Source organism: Sparus aurata, chromosome 7 (genome assembly GCF_900880675.1).
Source record: "Sparus aurata chromosome 7, fSpaAur1.1, whole genome shotgun sequence".
Taxonomy (NCBI): domain Eukaryota; kingdom Metazoa; phylum Chordata; class Actinopteri; order Spariformes; family Sparidae; genus Sparus; species Sparus aurata.
The window spans coordinates 1,761,290-1,780,235 of record NC_044193.1 but is presented as its reverse complement, the minus strand read 5'-3'; the positions used below and the strand labels follow the sequence as shown (position 1 = coordinate 1,780,235).

Below are 18,946 nucleotides of genomic sequence, written 5' to 3'. Positions count from 1 at the left end.
GTCACGAGGTCAGACAGCACGAGCGACAGGTGTCAGATGTAGGACACACACGTCACAGATATATGTTGTTATATATTACATACAGTTGTTTTAAAGTAATGGTATATCTGTGATAGAGAGGGGGCGGGGTCACATCTAAGAGTTCTGCCTGGACCCACAACACTCAAAGGTTCTTCTGGATCACTTCCTGGTGTAAAACTATCGAACCGATTGAATGAAAAATGTACAAAAACGTGATTTTCACAAGGTTCAGGGATGCATAAGTGTCAAAATTCACTAGAAGATTATGATGATTTTCGTACTCGTTCATTAATTAATTAATTATTTTATTATTATTTTATTTATTTGTGTTTGCAGAAGTTAAAGTGGGTATATGTTGTATATTTATGTATGTATATATGTGTGTGTGTACCTATGTAGATATATATGGTGAGGGTAAAGTGGATGCTGGAGAATACATTCTTAAATCTTTATAACAGATATAATGAATTATGGGAATATTACATGTTACAAGAAAACCATATGAGCTATAATACATCATGTAAATCAATTATATTTTGCAGGACATATTTGATTATACACGATCTGTCTTTGTAAATCAATATATGTGTGTGTGTGTGTATATACAGTATATATATATATATATATAATATCAAAACCAACTGCTTATATAGAGCTCAAACAGACTTTATTCAATCCATGGGCAGCAAGCCCAGATAAGCGACTGCACTTTAGAAACAAACGCAGAACAATGCAACCCACGACAACCAATATCTGTTTCAGTTTGTGTGACTGAAATACAAAAAGTGAATTATTGTTTGGACTGTGATTGGGTCGTTCTCTTTGTTTAGAGCCATGTTACCACAGTCAGTGTCCAGGGGTGGAGCTGGGAGTTCTGGGATCCTGAATATCTGGGTCAGCCCCTCAGGCCCCCCAGCACCATCAAAATCCATCATATACAGATACAATAGTGCTGTAAGGGAACGCTTTGAATTTACTGAAGTGGTTATACAAACATGATATGCATGACCATTTTCAAACACTGGTGTTATTAAAAGTGCACTGAAGAAATGTTAATTGGTTGATTTTTTTCTGCCTAAACAAACTAAACATCAAAATTTTTGTTTTCATACCTGAATGAACAAACTGACCTGATACTGTTTTACGTTGAACAGCTTCTTTATTCAGAAATTGTAAGCTGATATTTATCACTTTGTATTATTACCTCATTAATGTTGTAAATGTTAAAATTCTGAGTTAGAATGTTCTTCTCCAAAACAACGTAGTGCCTCTTTAACCTTAAAAAACATCCCACAGGTGTCGGGTCAGATCAAATCAGTTGTATTTATATAATCCAAAATCACAATCACATGGCCTCAGTGGGCTTTACAGGATACAGGAGCGACGTCCTCAGAGATGGAAGAAACCTCATGACAGTTCATCTCTCCTGTTTGTCCCCTCTGCCTCCTCTGCTCGACAGCTTTGGTTCAGTTTGTAGTTTCCACATGAATGTAGGAGTGATGCAAAGTTAACTCGTGATGAGGCCAGATGGAACCGTTTGAATTCTAGTTTTCTGGCAGGAAGAGAAAAGAAACAGTCCTGGCTGCGTTTCCAATTTAAAAACAAATCAGTGGCGTCGTCTGGCCGTGTGAACTCGATTACAGCACATGAAATGATACAAACTGCAGTTTAATGCAAGTTAAAGGGGCACTGTGTGGTTTTGGAGAAGAAACTCAAACTGATTTTTTTATTATCTATCAATATCAATGAAACAAACTGAATAAACAAGCTGTTCTCTGAGGAGAATACAGACCCAGAACACTGTTTGAAGCTAGAGAGGTGGCAGGGTCCGCCACATATAAACAAAGTAAAACAGCACACATTGTGTTGTCCTTTAAGGTCAGTTTGTTTATTCGGTCATAAAACAAAGAGATCAGCTAATGAAGATTTTTGTGTTTATAATTATTGTTGATCTGTTGGAGGAACCAGATGTAAAGTCGAGAGGTTCACTAGTTCTCAGGGTTCAGCCTCTGAGGATTAAGAATGTTTGTGTCTCATCCGTCTGATATTTGTTGATATTTCACTCTGGACCAAAGTCAGACTGATGGACTGACCACTGCTTCCAGCCCTGCAGGCACACGCACGGTGCTTTCATGGCTACGAGAGCTGGAAAATCCATATCCAGGCTTTGGTTCAGTGGACAGTTCTGCAGGGGGAGGGGTACTGTAACACACACACACACACACACACACACACACACACACACACACACTGGCATAAGGTAGTGTCCTGGTGGTTTGTGTACAAACAGTGAGACCATCTGGCTGACTGGACCTGCATATATCACAACAACACAAACACTGCATACAGTATAGAAACATACGACTGACCATGAACACATCGTCAGAGGATGAGCTCATTAAACAGCTTCCTGTCCGACTCCACAGGAACACATGTACAGGTGTCACATGGTATCAGCGACATTCATCACAAACTGGTGATGAATACCATTAACAAATAATATATAACTGCATGTCTGTGAAGGAAATGTTTATCACTGAATGTTTTCTGACTTCCTGTCTGTGGCGTTCAGTGTTGAGTCCAGTGGAACATGTAAGTCTTTAAATACGCCTCACAAATATATATAGTGTCATTTAAAAAAAAGGTTCAGTGATTTCCTCAAACAGCTGATGACTGGAACTGAACAAATGAAATTGTGGAATTCACATGTGAAGAAGCAAAATCCACGTGTGGAAATGTAACATTTCTAATATTTAATGTTCTTTTTTTCTTGCCAAAATTTTGGCTCACATGTGAAATCGTTACATGTGACGAAGCCATGTTTTGTTTCCACATGTGGAAGTTCTAATCCACAGAAGAAGCCGATCAGATGTGAAAATCCCCTCATGTGACATTATTATTGTCAGATGTCAACATTTTACAGCCCACATGTGAAAACTACATTCCACTTTTGTAATCTGTCACTTACAAAAACCCACCTGGTTTCAATGTGACATTTTCTTTGAACATGTTAAAATTTTATTCTCGTGAAATTGTCATTTTTACACATGAAAAAGAAAAATCAGCTGTGAACATCTTCAGTGTTCATGACAGTTTTTTGAGATTGCAATATTCAGATGTGAAAAAGACAAATTTCACATAACGATGAGTAACTTTTCACTATAAGTAACTTCTGTTGCTAATAACAGTCGACAGTCGAACTGCTTCACTTCAGATCACTTCTGTATATTCATGATCATCTGTGAACACGTGCAGGTCTCCGCCGCCTGCTGTTGATCCCGTCTGCTTCATGGAGTAATTCATATTCTTCATGTTTAATGAAACAGACACATCAAGCTCGAGTCTGACGTCCAGTTTTCTTTCATGATAAATCTACCAGCAAAACGAATCATTAGTCTGATGGTGACTCTTGATGTCTTTGTTAATGTGTCATGACGTCTTTTCAGGTCAGTTTGTGATCTCAGAGCTTCCAGAGATTTGGAGGGAGTCATGTTGTTTTTAAAATGTAAAAAAAACACCATAAAAACCTCAGATGTCTCCACACAGTCTGTAGAAGCTCTGAGATCCCAAACTGATCTGAAAAAACGTTTAATACAATGCCAGGATTACATAGCTGTAAGAAAACTCACAGAAAATATAAACAAAATAACAATTGTTTCAGTATTTTAATATTTATTTTTTTATATTCACAAATCTTACAGTTTTAGGTCGGCAGCTGTGGTTCTGCTCGGGGAGTTTGGATTTCACCAGACGTTTGTGTTGCCGAGCAAAGTTTTAGCAAAAATGTGGCCCATTGACACCGGCTGGAATTTGAGCATTTTAATCAAAGTCAGAAAACTTTTGTTTCTTTTCACACTTTAAACAAAGTACGAAAGTAAAAAAGAAATCTTTGCTTTGACGTGCAGTGAACTCGCTGCATTCGGGTCGGTCCTTATCAACCCCTGTTCACAAATAATTTGTGTAAACTCAGACTGCACATGTCCGAGCACTCGAGGAACGCCTGAACGCATCGTCTGGAGGTGAATTCACTTCAACTGAACTGGAAATCAAACGGCATCGGAACAAATGAAGTTTCAGAAGAGAAGAAGAAGAAGAAGAAGAAGAAGAAGAAGCTCTGCGTTCTTCTAACAAACACTGTGAGGAAACCAACCAACCAACCAACCAACCAATCACAGCCGGGCTCGCTATCAAAATAAATCTACAGCTTTATACAGTTAGTTTCTTGTACAAGTGTATAAAACATTCGATTTGACATATTTACATTTTGAAACAGATTTTGTGTCACAACAGAGGAAAAGTTTCTGTAACTGTTAATGAACTGGAACGGTGTCAGGAGTTAACTCTGTGTACAGAGGAGATTTTGTTCAGTGTGCTGAGATTCATCTGAAAGAAACAGAACATACAACAACTCATACAAGCCGGCTGTTTGTTAAAGAAGGTCACATATACGGACGCTGTTCCCAGATGTCAAGAATTAACTTCCATGCTTATTAAAAATGTTGTTTGTGAGAGGAATCATTGACATTTTTCTTTGTAAAGTCAGAAAGAAATTAAAACCACTGATATAAATTTAGAAAAGTAGAAGAATTCACAATAAAACCTTAAAAAGAAAAGTCAAAAAAGAGGAAAGGCAGAGAAAAGTGAGGAAATGACTTCAAAGCAGTGTCTCTTATAAATCCTTAATATATCCATCTGTGTGGAGGTTATGTTTGGACGACCTCTCACAGCTGAGGAGGGCGATGACGTCTGCAAACGTATGGATCACAGCTTTTCAACACGTCCTGTAACGACCCGCTCACAGCAGCATTTAAAAACGCTGTAAAACTGCTGCAACATCCAGTCAGATCTTCTCTGAGTCGATCTGCTCAGCTCTCATGAACGCACACACAAAACTCTGAGCCGCAGAAACGGAGTGTCCAAAATGAAGGAAGCCATTTTGGATCATGAGCTGCGTGTCACGATGCAGTTAAATCAAAACTTCTGTTGGCGTAGAAACCGTGACAGAAACACAGACGACTTCTAAATGAACTGAGCGAACTTTCTGTCACATTAGCGACTGAGCTAACTGGTTTGTTAACCGATGATAGAGGGTAACGAGCTGTTTAGCTGTTTATTAACGTTTCACTGAATGAAATGAACGAATGAAATGAACAAAGCTCAGAACAAACTGCTATAGGGGAGTAAACAGCCCAAAAAGCTATGCTAACTAATGCTAACTCAGCTGAGATGTTAGTGGTCACCAAGAGTTTGCTCGACGCTCTCTGCCGTGACCGCAGCTCACAGAATGTGTTGCCCTCGTTTTTACTCGTTTAAAGGGATTATTACAATCACGACTAATTGTAGTAAAATTACAAAATCTCTGCCTTGAGAAATATCAAACTTATAAAAGCATCACTATGGAAATCTTCAAACAAAATTCTCAAATCTTCAAAAGTCCATCCAAATCCTGTCAGTGTGTGTTTGTAAGCTGGTACATTTCGACGTTGTCACGCAGCAGAAGAAGAGATCTGGTCACGTTCAGTCTAAACTCAGCTGTAAACAATCCAAACAAACGTTATTGTGTCCTGACGACATGAATGACAGCAGCTCATCAAAAACCAAATCCAAATCAAGCAGCCAGTCATCAAACACCGTGTGTCCTGCTGGAGGCGGTTTGGGAAATGTTCTGGTAACACTGTGAGATTTAACAAAGAAAATCAACTCTTCAGTCAGTTTATAAAAGAATGGCGTCGTCCTCGTCGGGCTGCAGTTGCACCTTTTCTCCACTAGAGGGGGCGCCGTCCCGTGACTGAGTGTAAACAAACCACAGTTTCCTATTCAGACTCAGAGTGTCGCTCTGCGACTCGTTCTGTCTTCTCGCGCTCCGCCCCGGCTGTCAGTCTGTGTTGGCTGGCGAGGACTTGCAGGGTCAGAGTTAAACAGGTGAACGGTGTCAAAGCGGCCACACCGACAGGTGCCCTCACAGTGGCACAGGTCCGCGCAGGGCAGCCCCGCCTGATTCGCTGTTGAGCTGGCGGGAGGCGGGACAAAGGGTCGGGAGGCTCAAGCTCGCTCTGAGTGTTCCAACCAGTACTCTAAATACTGGAGGGGGAGAGAGAGGGGGAGAGAAGGGGGGGGGGGGGGAAGGAGGAGAGAGGAAGAAGAGAGAGAGAGAGAGAGAGAGGGGAGGAGGGGAGGAGGGGGAGAGAGAGGGAGAGGGGGGGGAGGAGGGGAGAGAGAGAGGGGAGGAGGAGGGGGAGGGGAGAGTTTTGCCTCTCTCTTTTTTTCTTCGGTTCCTTTTCTTCTGTTTGGTTTCATCTCTTTTTGGGGGGGGGGGAGGAGGAGGAGAGGAGAGAGGGAGAGAGAGGGGAGGGGGAGAGGGGGGGAGAGAGGGAGAGGGGGGGGGGAGAGGGAGAGAGAGGGGGGGAGGGATAGTTGTGATGTCATTTAATTATTCTCCATAATTGTGTCAGAACAGTAACTGGGTCCCTGTGGACACAGTGTGTGTTTTTTCGTCTGATTTCTTTCTCCTGGAACAGGAAGTGCTAACATGCTAACTGATTTGTGGATTATATCACTCTATTTAAATTAAGCATATATTTATAAAAATCTCTGAAGTTGAAGAAGTCAGACACAATAAATTGTCTTTGTCCTGTTTGAGTTTGTGTCACAAAGGATTTGCTCTCTATCTCATTCTGTTTTGTTTTTTGTTTCACACAGTGTCTAAACTTTTTTGGATTTGAAGCTGTACGAGAAGTAACATGAGGTCAGTCACATGTTTCATTATAGATCACAACAACTTGTCTGAACCGATGAATCAGGTCAGAATCTGCATCGATCCCTCTCTGACGGATCAAACTGTTTCACTGCCTCAACTCCCCACGCTGAGTATTTATAACAACAGCTGTTCTACTGTAAATAAATAGAAGTGGCTGTGTGTGTGTGTGTGTGTGTGTGTGTGTGTGTGTGTGTGTGTGTGTGTGTGTGTTACCATCCAGCTCTCGCTCTATGTGGTCCATCCTGGCACTGATCTGGTGGTGAAGAGACTCGACATGCTCCAGCAGGTTCAGCTGACACTCGGCCACCACCGCTGGACGAGGCTCCTGCGTGTGTGTCTGCGTGTGTGTCTGCGTGTGTGTCTGCGTGTGTGTCTGCGTGTGTGTGCAGCCTTCTTTTTTGATGCAGGGTGCGTCCGAGTGCGTCACGATGTTTGTATCTGTCGTGGCATCAGGTGGTTTCTCTCTCACATCCTCAGGTTTGATTTCCTGCATGAACAGAATCAGAATTGCTGCGTTTTCATGTCAAAGACCTCATAAATGCACCTCGAGTGTTGAGACGACTGAAGCTACTGAAGTGATGCTGCAGGAGGAAGAAGTGAAGAAACGGAGGGAATGAAAAGAGAGAGAATCACTAAATTCACCATTATGTGTTCTTCCTTGTTCACACAATGTTCTGCGAGGCTCTCGGCCCTCACAGCGCACCAGCAGGTAAAAATAGATCCACATTTATTAGAATGAGCCTCAGACTGGTTCTGAGTGGTCTCATAGCAACAGCAGGAGCGCGCTCAGTGCTGCACAGCCACTAAAGCTTCTTTACTAACTTCACGCATCCTTTCCATCCCTTACGTCACCTCAGGTCACCTGTTTGACAGAAACTGTCGAGTCACACTTTCTCATTCAGATGAGGAGGTGAGATGATTCATGCACTTTCCTTCACTCACTGTGTTTTCACTGTATTTACACGCAGCGCTGCGTTGAGCTTAACAACGCTGTTTTTATACTTTGCAGCAAGCCGCCAATTTAACCGTCCTCTTTGCAGCTAGGTCTGTGGATTTAGACAGAAGGCGGAATATTGGGGGTCTGTTTTGTTCTGCCAATGTGAAGCGTGAATAATTGCGTGAGCTGGGCGGAGGTGTCGATGACCTGCACTGTTGTGCGACACACAGCCGGGAGTTTTAAAACCAGGAAACAGCTGATCACAGCAGTCAGTCCATCACTTGGTGACGCTGACACTGATGCATATGTTGTACGTCACTGTTCACGCCCAACTGCGTGCTTCACGTCAGGTCACGTGTTTACGGCTACCCCAGTGGCGGCTTTTTGGAAAAGAAGGAATATTACGCCTCCCTTTCACACAGACAAGACGGCAGATTGCAGCCTTTACCTGGCTGCAGATGTGATGCACTTTCTAACTAAAAGGGACAAATGACTGTCAGAAGACTTCACGTTAATCCTGGCACCAACATTTCTTCCAATGCGTTTTAGTAGTAGAAAGATGAGAGATGGTGTCGGTAGAAGTGTAACACATTGATTATAATGTGATTACGTCAGATCTGCTCCCTGGTTTTACCTCCTGCTCAGCGTCCTGCTCCTCCTTCACTGCAGCCGGCTGCACCTCCTTTTCTCTCTCCTCGGACTTTTCCCAGGATGCTCCGGGCTTCTGGTAGCAGTGCTCGCTGCTGACGTAACAGAGGGGAGTGTCTCCTCTCGGGCTGGACGTCAGCCTCGACCCCTCCTCTCGTCTCCATGGTAACCTCCACAGCTGCAGGTCGGGGTGCGATGGAGAGCTGCGTGGACAGACGACAGACAGTCTGAGCGTTCGTCTGTTTGAGCGTAAACAGAGACGCTGAGTCAGCGGTGTGACGGTACTCACTGTAACAGGCTGATCTGGAGCTGCAGCCCACTGAGGACCTGATTGAGGCCGTGTGTGTGCGCCAGCAGATGGCTGGTGTGTGAGATCTTGGAGGCGTTGACCTCCGAGTAGTTCTCCTTCACGCACGACAGACCAAACATGTGACCGGAAATCAGCAAATCAGGTTCTGACAGGAAACGCTGAGCCCGCCTCCAACCTGGATGAGAGAAGACACAATCACGTTTACTTCAACCACTGAGACCACGTCACTGACTGGACCTCAGGAGGAGGGACGGGACGGCAGACGATCCTTTCACAGCTCGGGACAGAATCAACTCTACACAAACACTGTTTAAATTATTAGCTTCTGAATAGTCCACATACATCGTTTAGGTCTTTAACAACATCTAACAAGTGGATGGTTAATTCAGTGGAGCGTTGGTGAAGGAAAAGCTGTTCTGTATTCTGAAACAGTCAATACAATTCATATACTTTACATATTGACACACACACACACACACACACAGTGAGTACCTGCGGTGTGTCTGCAGTAGTAGCAGATGTAGTTGTGTGGGACGTTGTCTTCGTATAAACCCATACAGGTGCCGTGCTGCCAACACAGACACGACTCACACTGCAGACGGACAGACAGGAAGGAGTTAAACTTCTTCAGATTACTTCATTACTAGAAGGAACAGGAGGCGGACAGTTCCTCTGCTGACACACACACACACACACACACACACACACACACACACACACACACACACACACACACACAACACCACAGCAACATTATGTGGTTAAGTGGTATTTTGTGTGATCTGGCGCCCTCTACAGTTTCTGAGTGCAACACCACCGTAGGAAACAAATCCCAGGTGTGTTTGTCAGACGTGATGAACAAAACTCATTATGTCACAACAGCGTTACGTGTTAAAGTTGAATAAACTGAAAAAACAAACTGACCTTAAAGGAAAACACAGTTTATAGTGTTATATGTGGCGGACCCTGCCACCTCTCTCTGAGAACAGCTTGTTTATTCACAGAAAGAGATAAATATTTCTGAGTTTGAATTTCTTCTCCAAAACTCCAAAACTGCCCCTTTAACAACAATGTTGAGGTACTTGTACTTTACTTGTGTATTCACATTTTCTGCTACCTCATATTTACACCCAGTCACATTTTGGAGGTGAACATAACTCACTACATTAATTCAATAATCTGAGTGACTTTTCAGATCACGTGTCAAATGAGTGCAAGTGGAAAATAATGTGTTCGTTTGCAAACCAGATTAAAAACAAAACAAAAAGATAATAATCAGAAATACGCTGAATATCAGATCTGATAACCAACCAACAGTATACAGTTTATATATAGATACATGTAAATATATGTATTATATACTTTTCCTGTTTTCATTATTTTATATATTTTTACTCAGGGACTGTTAAAACTGTTACTAAAGTAATATTTTAACACCACATCTTTACGTTTACTCAAGTTAGACTTTAGTTTATAAAAGTCTGGCAGAAACTAGTTTACAGGACACCATCAGGTGCCAGCAAAATCACATCTCAAGTTGTTGTAAATGTTTTATGGCAAAGAATGAAAAGCAAATATAACAGATTACTTCCTCTGTTTTCCCCGTGATAACAAACTCAATTCTATTAGTTTTCTCCAGATCCCGAGATAAACAATGTCACGATCACAGAATGACAAATGTTGTTTGAGACAACAGGGAGAAATGTAATAATATCGTGTTTGACTCATGACAGTTCAGGACAGAAAGTCTTATTTCATCAAAGTGTTTTAACCCGGGCTGTTTAAGGAAGACGGTATTTATGAGAATCAAACTGAAAACCTACCTAAAATTTAAAAAGGTGCATTATTTCAACACATTTAAATTCTGAGCTTCGCAGGTCAGAAATGTACCGAGACATTCAATAATATCTTGTATCGGCCCAGGTGTGTGTGTGTGTGTGTGTGTGTGTGTGTGTGTGTGTCTCACCTGGATCATGAAGTCGTTCTCCTCGTCCACCTCGCACACACACCTCACCACCTCACACTCCTCTGTCTCCATAGCAACAGACCAAGAGGGCGTGTCCTCTCCGCTCTCCGCTGTGAGTGTCGACCAGTCGCTGCCGTCGTCCACTGAGAGAGAGAAGTGTCGAGGTTAGAGACGAGCCGCAGGCCGCAAACACTTCCTTACGTTCAAGGATTAAAATCCACATTTATTTTGCTTTGTCACATACTCAGGATTGTGTTTCCTCAGTTTATTTGTGGTTACGTGTGTGTAAATGTGTGTGTGAGTTCCCACTTTGTGTGAGTGTGTCGTGATGTTCGGAGGACAGCTTCAGAGTGAGCGGCGGTCTGTCCGAGCTCTCATCGTCACTGCTGCCGAATCCTGAGAGAGCAAAGAAACGGTCCAGTCAGGACTCACAGACGTCATTATTCTAATCTCATACAACGATTAATGAGCTGCAGCTTTCTGACTCTGAGGTTTGGGAGCGTTCGGTCAAAGTGACAGACGTCCTAAAAACAACAGGAAGTGAGTGTTTGTAGTTTTTTGTGCTGCCAACACAGTTAGAAGCTGCAGCAGTGACTCACAGCTCGTGGAGGATTTAAATCACTGCATCAACAAGGATTCACTTTTACACCCGATTAATCCTGTTTTAATCTCAAATTCTGTTGCACCAAACTTTAAGACTATCTTCAAATTAAGAGAGATTAAATTCAAACATCTCTTTGAACTGCAGATTAGTTCATCGTCGATCGTTAATCAAAACTGCGATCCAGTTTTAACTCTAAACTTGAGGCTTAACTTTCAATATCTTTTTTTTTTTTTTTAATGACCTGAGCAAATTAATTGTGTGTGTGTAATTAAGTTAGTGGAATTAAATGAAGGGACAGATTCAAACCATTTTATGATGCTGCTGAATTTTGATCCAGATAGCAGATCAGTTGGTTCTGGTTCTGATCAGAAGACTGGACCGACTGTCAGAACTGCAGCTGGTTCACTAACAGGGATTTATATCTCTATTATAACAGAACTGTTTCTGGATTATCCAACTATCTGCGCTAACGAAGCTCCACTAACTCGTTAAACAGACATTTAATTTCCTTTAAATTCTTCACAATAAGAGGTCAATGTAATTTAGTCTCTAAAAGCTTTTATTGTGAAGCAGGAAAATCAGGAAGATGTAACAAAGAATTAAGCTAATTTCTTTTGCCAACTAGCAAACAATGTGATATTTTATTAAGAAATAAAGAGCAGCTGAATGTTTTTCCAGTTTCTGGTCCTGACAGCATGTAAAATAGTTTTACTGATATATCTGTTTTAATTGGGCAACACCTCCTCTTGGATTAAACTCTGTTACATGAACGTTGCTTTGATGAGTTTAATTTTAAACCTAGTTTTACTAAAACTCAGATTAAAGCTAATCTTAGACTAAACTAATCTTCGTTGCTGGAACCGAGTCATCAGCATCACAGTTTGTTCTCAGTCTGTTATTCAGCAGACAAACTTCCAGTGAAATTAAAATACTTTTAGATTATATTTTCAGGACTGGGAACACGTCAGCAGCTTATTCATGTTGTTGTGGTAACAGATCAGACTAAAGGTTATTATGTTATTGATGATTAATCTGTTCAGCGATTAGTTGTTTGGTCAGGTGAAAATGTGGATCCGTGTTTCTAAAGAGCCGAGGACATCAGTGAACGAGATCTTCAGATTATCATCACAGAGGAAACTCATCACATCTAAGAAGCTGGAGAGTTTTAACTTGTTCTTATTCTTAAAATATCATTCAAACTGATTCACTGATTACCAAATAGTTTCATGAAACTTTACATCAGACACTTTTATCTGTACGTTACTGATTTTCATCTGCTTTTCCTGTTTATAATTTAAAGAAGCGACGACTCATAATCGTCTCTGCACTCTGACTCTCACCTGACTGACTTTTCTTCTTCTTCTTCTTCTTTTTCTTTTTCTTGAGTTTGACTCTCAGGAAGTTCTTCCTCTCCTTTCTGTCCTGCACTCTGGTTTTTTCTCCCCCTCCGTCCTTCTTCATGTCTTCTTACAGACGGCGGGTGAGACGGGTGAGACGGGTGAGAGAGGCAGCAGTGGAGCTGGCTGTTACTAGATACACTCATGTCACACTCAAAGACGAGCCACACTTTAACTGGGAGTGATTGTTGTGCTCGTGCAGTTTCAGTGAACACTCTTAAACAAACAGTGAGTATGTCAGTCTGTATGTAGGTGTCCTACCTGTCTCCATGGCGCTGGGCTCCCGGTCGTCACGGTGACAGGTGTTGCTCTGCTCCTCACTCTTCATGTCTGACACAAAGTCGCTCCCCTTGGAAGTCGACCGCTTCCTCCTACAACAACCCCACTCAGCGTTAGACACAACTTCCCTCCAGCCACCTGTGAAGCTCCCGCTGTGGGATTTGAACCATCAACCCACCTCGGCGCCTCCTGCTCGCTGCCTCGCTCGTCCAGCTGCTGGTCGGAGTGGTAGTACTTGATGTGGTAGTGCAGCAGGCTGGCCTTCCTGAACGACTTGGTGCAGCCCGCTGCCGGACACTTGAAGGGGTTGTGGTCCAGCTCAATGGAGAGAATGGGAGGAGGCTGGTTCTTTATCACCCTGTACACTGAGAGAGGACACAGGGGAGGCAAGTGTGAACAGTGAGTATCACACAGCTGCCGTCTAAAGTCTGGTCGTCATCATTTAGTTAACGTGTAGTGTTGTCTGTGAGGTGTCGAGCGCTCTTACGTGGTTCTCGGCTGAATTTGTGTGTGGTGGGCAGGTGAGCCTGACGCTCCAACAGGACGTCTGAGGAAGAGAGAGGACGAAAGACAGAGCTGTGACATCAGAGACACCAGCGACGTATAATAAGTTGAGTGTTGTTTTCCACATAAATGTCACTCAACAAGTCGATCCATCTTGTGTTGACAGATCGGCCACAAACGTCTTTATCAGGTCGAATGTGAACAAAAACCCTCCTCAGGTTGACGATGACGCCCTTTGAGATGGATTAGTGGTTTTAGAAATACTAGTAGGATCATGTTTATCATGATTTTGTTGATTAAATCAATCTTAAAAATATGAACAAGTCATTGTAATTAATTATTTTGGTTGTATTTGACTGTAAAAACCTTCAGACGACAATCTGAGAGTCTGAAAGTTTGATCACAGCGGACGCTCAAACTGTTTTTACAACAAACCTGTGAGTCCATGAGAGTTATGAAGCAGCAGATATCTGAACATTCTCAGCTGTTTACCTCTGTCGATGTGGGCGGGGTTAGCAGGAGCTGTCTGGGAGCAGTCAGCTGTGATTGGTTCACTCTGAGCTCCGCCTCCTCTACCTGGGAGAGGAGAAATCCATGAACGTCAGTCTACAGTCATGTTGACAGTAAAGCTTTTACAGCTCTGTGTCTGAAAACCATTGAGTTATATACACCAAGTAGGTTTAAAGGAGCAGTTCACCCCAGAAAACAAAACATCCAGTCATCATTTCCTCCATGTTGAAGGTCAGCTGAAGGTTTTTTGGTTGTTTTTCTGTTTTAAATCAAGTCTCAGCTGCTTCAGTTGTTCAGCAGAATGCTGCAACTCTGTTTTACTGTGAAGCTCCAGAACTGTTCTGTGGACCAAGACACTTCACTGACTTTCCATCAGCATGCAGGGAGGAGGTGATGACTGAGTTTTTGGGTGAACTGTTCCTTTAAGGAACCTACAAAGCCTTTCAACAGTGCTGTAGGAGCAGCGGGTTCTGCTGGGGTCAGAGTTCATGTAACTTACTGTCATCTGGTTTCTTCTTTGCTGGTGGATGGGAGGATGAAGCTTCTGCCTTCCTCTTCCTCTCCTCCTCCTCCTCCTCCTCAGCTCCTTCTTTCTCCTCTGATGTCACCTTCTCCTCCATTTTCTCCTCCTCTTCCTCCTTCTTCTCCTCGTCCTCCTCCTGCCTCTCTCCACCTTCTTCCTCCTCGCTCTCCCCTTCCTCCCATCCCTCGCTTCCAACCGCACTCCCCTCAGATCTGGACCTCTGTGTCACCACACAACAAACAAACACACACACACACACACACACACACACACACACACAAAATAATTAAGATCAATAGAGTTGTGATTGGTTAAGCCAGTTAGATGAGGACCAATGTTGAGTTTAGTTTTACTTACTTCCTGGAAAGGTTTGACCTTGGTGGGCTTCACAGTCAGAACCACGCCGTCATAGAAACGCACTGTGTAGGAATCTGAGACACACACACACACACACACACACACACACACACACACACACACACACACACACCTGGTTTCAAGTCTCTACTGGATGCAAAGAGAAACTCAACAGACACTTGTTTCAATGTTTCCCAATCATGTAATATAACATGACATCAGGTGTAAAAGGTGAAACTGAGCCTCACCGTCTCTGTTGACTCGGAGGATTTTAGCCGGGTAGAAGCGACAGTCGGTCCAACAGGCCAGAACCTTTGTACCGGACACAAACACCTGAGATAAAGAGAACGAAACATGATGAAGAGGAGCAAAGACCAGCACTCCAACACACACACACACACACACACACACACACACACACTACAGTGTAATTATCAGGACAAAGACGGTTTAAAATCGATTCTGTTCAGATTTAGGCAGGACACATTAAGTCCAACACAGACCACACACACACACACACACACAGTCTGTGTGTCGTACCGGCTGTGAACACGATGCGTTCAGGCCCTGCCTCCTCAGACTGACTCGCTCCAGCGGCCGCAGGTACGGCGAGCTCCAGTGAAACCACTCGTCATGCCGGCGGCTCCACTGACGGTAGTGGATCAGAACCCGCTCTTTGTCATAGTCGATTTTCTCGATCGTGGATGCGTACCTGACGGGAACACAATCAGGTTTAAAGTCATCAAAAAATGGTAAAATGATAAATAATACATGTTAAAATTAATTAACCACAGAATCAAATTCTCTGCATCATCATTGTGTTGTGTGTGTGTGTGTGTGTGTGTGTGTGTGTGTGTGTGTGTGTGTGTGTGTGTGTGTGCGGTCCAGACCAGTTCTTGTGGCGGTCTCGGGCTTCCAGCTGAGCTCCGACCTCAAAGATGATTCCCGACCTGTCCGGAGGAGTCTTCATCTGACAGACACAAGAGTCAAAGTTACTCACGCACATTTAGTCACTATTAGTCATAAATCACTGCAGTAAAATCTCCAGGTAACTACAGGTAAGTACTGAACGCACTGCAGAGTTCATGCTGCAGCTGATGGAAGATAACTTGAACCTTTTAAACGATCACACTGTTTGTTGGAACCTAATGAAGCGTATCATTGATCAAAATCAAATCATCTACTGGATAATTTCCATTTGCAGATACTTTGTTCTTCCACTCAACTTCATTTTGGAGGCAAATATTGTACTTTTACTCTGCTACATTACTCGGCTGTAGCTCAGTGGGTAGAGCTGGTTGACTGGTGATCAGAAGATCACTGGTTCAAATCCCAGCTCCCCAGGGCGGGACTGAGCTACAAGTCGAAGTATCCTTGAGCAGTTGGCACCTTGTGAAGGCAGCCACTGCCATCAGTAAGGGTCCTGCGATGAGCTGGCGACTCGTCCAGGGTGTACCCTGGCCTACGCCCATAGAGTAAGACTGGATTTGGCCCCCCTTAGGGGGGAAAAAAGCGGCAACATCCCGCGACCCTCATGGATAAGCGGAAAGAAAACGGAACGGAACATTTGAAAATAACCTGAGTTACTAATTACTGCACTTTACTAGCTGCATCAGAGCCAAAGTTGGATTAAAAACTGATTCTGCATAAAAGTGAGCATCAGCAGTGATCCTTGTGTATTTAAAGACCTTTATCATCAAACATCAACTGTGTTTCCATAAAGTAGTTTGAAGAAAATTACATTAGAAATGTTTGTGGAAATGGTAAAATGAAAGATATGTCTGATAATTTCAATATAAGTTTTTCTCTTGGGAATCAGAGTTGAAGTGCAAAATTATTGATGGAAATAGATTCAAATATTCAACTCAGCTGTTTCTGCTGTGTGTGAAAGCGTGTCTGTAAGTAATCACTGAGGACGTCTCTGCATTTTGTCTCCTGGTTTGTTTTACATCCACATCATACATGACAAAGTCACGTAGTCTACACCACATCATCCTCTGACCAAATCACACAAAACTGTTTACTGAAATACATCAGATTCACATTCGGACTGTTATGTGAACTTTCAAAATTTCCTTTAAAATTTCCTTGACATTTAATGGAAACACGGCTTTAGTCATCAAATGTAGCTCAACTTTACATCACTGTTATGTTGGTTTTTGTTGGCTTGAATACTCAAACATGCAGAACAGATCAAAACATGCTGCTCCTGATTCTAAGTACCACAGATGCATTTGCTGCTATGCGGAGGGCCTTCCTCTGTCCACCATGGCATTTCTTATATATACATTTATTTTCTAATGTCTTTTGACCACTTCTGTAGTGAAGTCTCTCAGCAAAATAATTTCACATGAGTGTTCTCGTACAGCCAATACACACATATACACACATGACAATAAATACAGAGACACTAACAACTCATCACCGCGTTGTTTTAGTTCTCTCATGATGCACACTGTGGCCCGAAGAAAGCATTTTTCTGCTAATTTGAAAATGAAAAATGATCCAACTTCATTCTAATTTTGACACTTAAATGTTTATTATTCTATTTGTTTGAGGTTTCATTTCTTTTTCATTGGGGCAATAAATTATTATGAATCTTTAAACTTCATGTGAACACAAAATGAAAATGGAATTTCGATTTCAATGATATCTTTGTTAAAATAGACTGATAAACTTCCAACACATCACTGTTACGTCACGATCATCTGTCACTAATGTACACGCGACTTGTAACAGCTGTTAAATCTCGCGAGAGCGCGCATCGTCAGATATTCTCGTCGTCTTGTTGAAGATTGTAAACTTTATGAAAATGAATGAAAACAGCAGATATTTTAGCTTTTCAACATCAACACGAGCTGTTTCACTAAGTTTGGAGGCTACGTCAGCTGTACATTACGTGATGACCTCATACACACAGGACGTCACATAACGGCCGCAGTCAAACTTTTTATTTCAGTTTTTCCACATATTTTACCGAAAAAATGACGTGCGAGATATCAGCTGCGCTCATTAAAGCGCCATTAATGAGATGTGTGGTGTGTAATCAATGAAAGAAAATGTTTTGGGACGTTTCTGCTTGTGATCTGTCAGCTTCCTCTGAGGGAGGAGCTGATTGGTCGACAAGTGGACGAGGTCGCCTGTTCAGAGTTTTCATTGGGCGTTTCTGCTGTCAATCGAGATAAAGTCACGCCCCTCGGCAACCACTAAGGTATTTGACAGTGGCTAAAATGCTAACGCTATCTGTGTTGGTGCTAGCTTCAAAGAGCATCAAACAATGATTTAAGACCAAACGCAAAATGCTTCAAAATCACACGTTCGTAAACTTCAGCTGCAGCGGAACGGAGACACACAAATGTTGGAACTTGTTCATTGAGCGCGCTCAGTTAAACGGACTTGTACGTTTTCTCCATTGACAGTGAATAGATAAGCTAACGCAGCTAACTGTTAGCTTCTGCCGAGGTGAACTAGCTCAGTGTGAAGTCACAGTGACAGCTGCCTGCGGGTTCAACTTTTATGTCCCCACATAAACCGTGACGGAAGCGGACACCTTTATCAACCCGTCTCCGCTCCTCACAGGTAAATCTGAGCGATAAATGTCTGAATTATATCACAAAAGCTTGTTTACCTCTCGCGCTACTTCAGCACTGCACTCTTCATACTGTGATGATCGCAGAGCGCATGCGCGGGCACATAGATTCAGCTGGCTTCTGTTTATCTGCCCAGCGATTGGAGGATCTCTCTGTAGCCTCATCATATTTAATGAGGAGAGATGTCAAAATAAAACGTTTTTGTGTTCCTGTGGAAGAAACAATGTTGAGGAATGAATGTTGAATCTCTTCTGCACTGTGTGCTTCTTTAAACAAGATTGATTCTTTACAGATCAATTACAAACTATTAATAAATAAACTTGTAGAAACTTGTATCAATTTAAATCAAACTCAGACTTGATTAAAACCTTTGACGTTTTTTTTTTCCAAGGAAAATATGTGATTCAATAACAGACACTAAAAATGGGACTAAAATCTTTCAATACTGAATGATGTAAACATAATCACATGTTTCCATCTGAAGCCAGAGTTTTCTGTGTCAGGAAGCTGTCCCTCTTTGAACTGAGCTGCATCATCAGGGTA

General features: G+C 42.5%; 2 protein-coding genes and 1 long non-coding RNA gene across 5 annotated transcripts in view; all 3 read right to left on the bottom strand.

The window, feature by feature from the left end:
• Positions 1-18,946, bottom strand: part of LOC115585697 (uncharacterized) — a 510,933-nt gene that overhangs the window by 412,434 nt on the left and 79,553 nt on the right. The gene's annotated exons all lie outside the window — the stretch shown is intronic.
• Positions 6,849-18,585, bottom strand: LOC115584958 (PHD finger protein 20-like). 3 transcript variants are annotated; one of them, XM_030422931.1, is made up of 17 exons: positions 18,442-18,585; positions 15,704-15,783; positions 15,354-15,525; positions 15,062-15,146; positions 14,814-14,887; positions 14,433-14,676; positions 13,916-13,999; positions 13,407-13,466; positions 13,098-13,284; positions 12,902-13,011; positions 12,584-12,709; positions 10,949-11,035; positions 10,640-10,782; positions 9,166-9,265; positions 8,653-8,848; positions 8,350-8,566; positions 6,849-7,265 (listed from the first exon to the last, which is right to left on the bottom strand). In XM_030422931.1, exons 1-17 carry the CDS (start codon positions 18,568-18,570, stop codon positions 6,864-6,866), a joined length of 2,496 nt encoding a protein of 831 aa, XP_030278791.1. In that variant the 5' UTR covers positions 18,571-18,585; the 3' UTR covers positions 6,849-6,863. The 3 variants fall into 3 exon arrangements, with proteins under 3 accessions (XP_030278791.1, XP_030278792.1, XP_030278793.1); XM_030422932.1 differs by having other exon boundaries at positions 12,584-12,706; XM_030422933.1 differs by lacking the exons at positions 10,949-11,035; positions 12,584-12,709.
• LOC115585016 (uncharacterized) lies at positions 11,464-12,577 on the bottom strand. The gene is made up of 2 exons (XR_003984647.1): positions 11,650-12,577; positions 11,464-11,616 (listed from the first exon to the last, which is right to left on the bottom strand). It is a non-coding gene; the product is annotated as an uncharacterized LOC115585016 (long non-coding RNA).

Excerpts from the sequence above, each read along its gene's own strand:
- LOC115584958 (XM_030422931.1), bottom strand. The coding sequence starts at position 18,570 with ATGATGAGGCTACAGAGAGATCCTCCAATCGCTGGGCAGATAAACAGA. Across the intron at positions 8,849-9,165 it reads CTACTGCAGACACACCGCAG|GTTGGAGGCGGGCTCAGCGT; the intron begins GTACTCACTGTG and ends TCTCTCATCCAG. Across the intron at positions 7,266-8,349 it reads AGCAGGACGCTGAGCAGGAG|GAAATCAAACCTGAGGATGT; the intron begins GTAAAACCAGGG and ends CTGTTCATGCAG.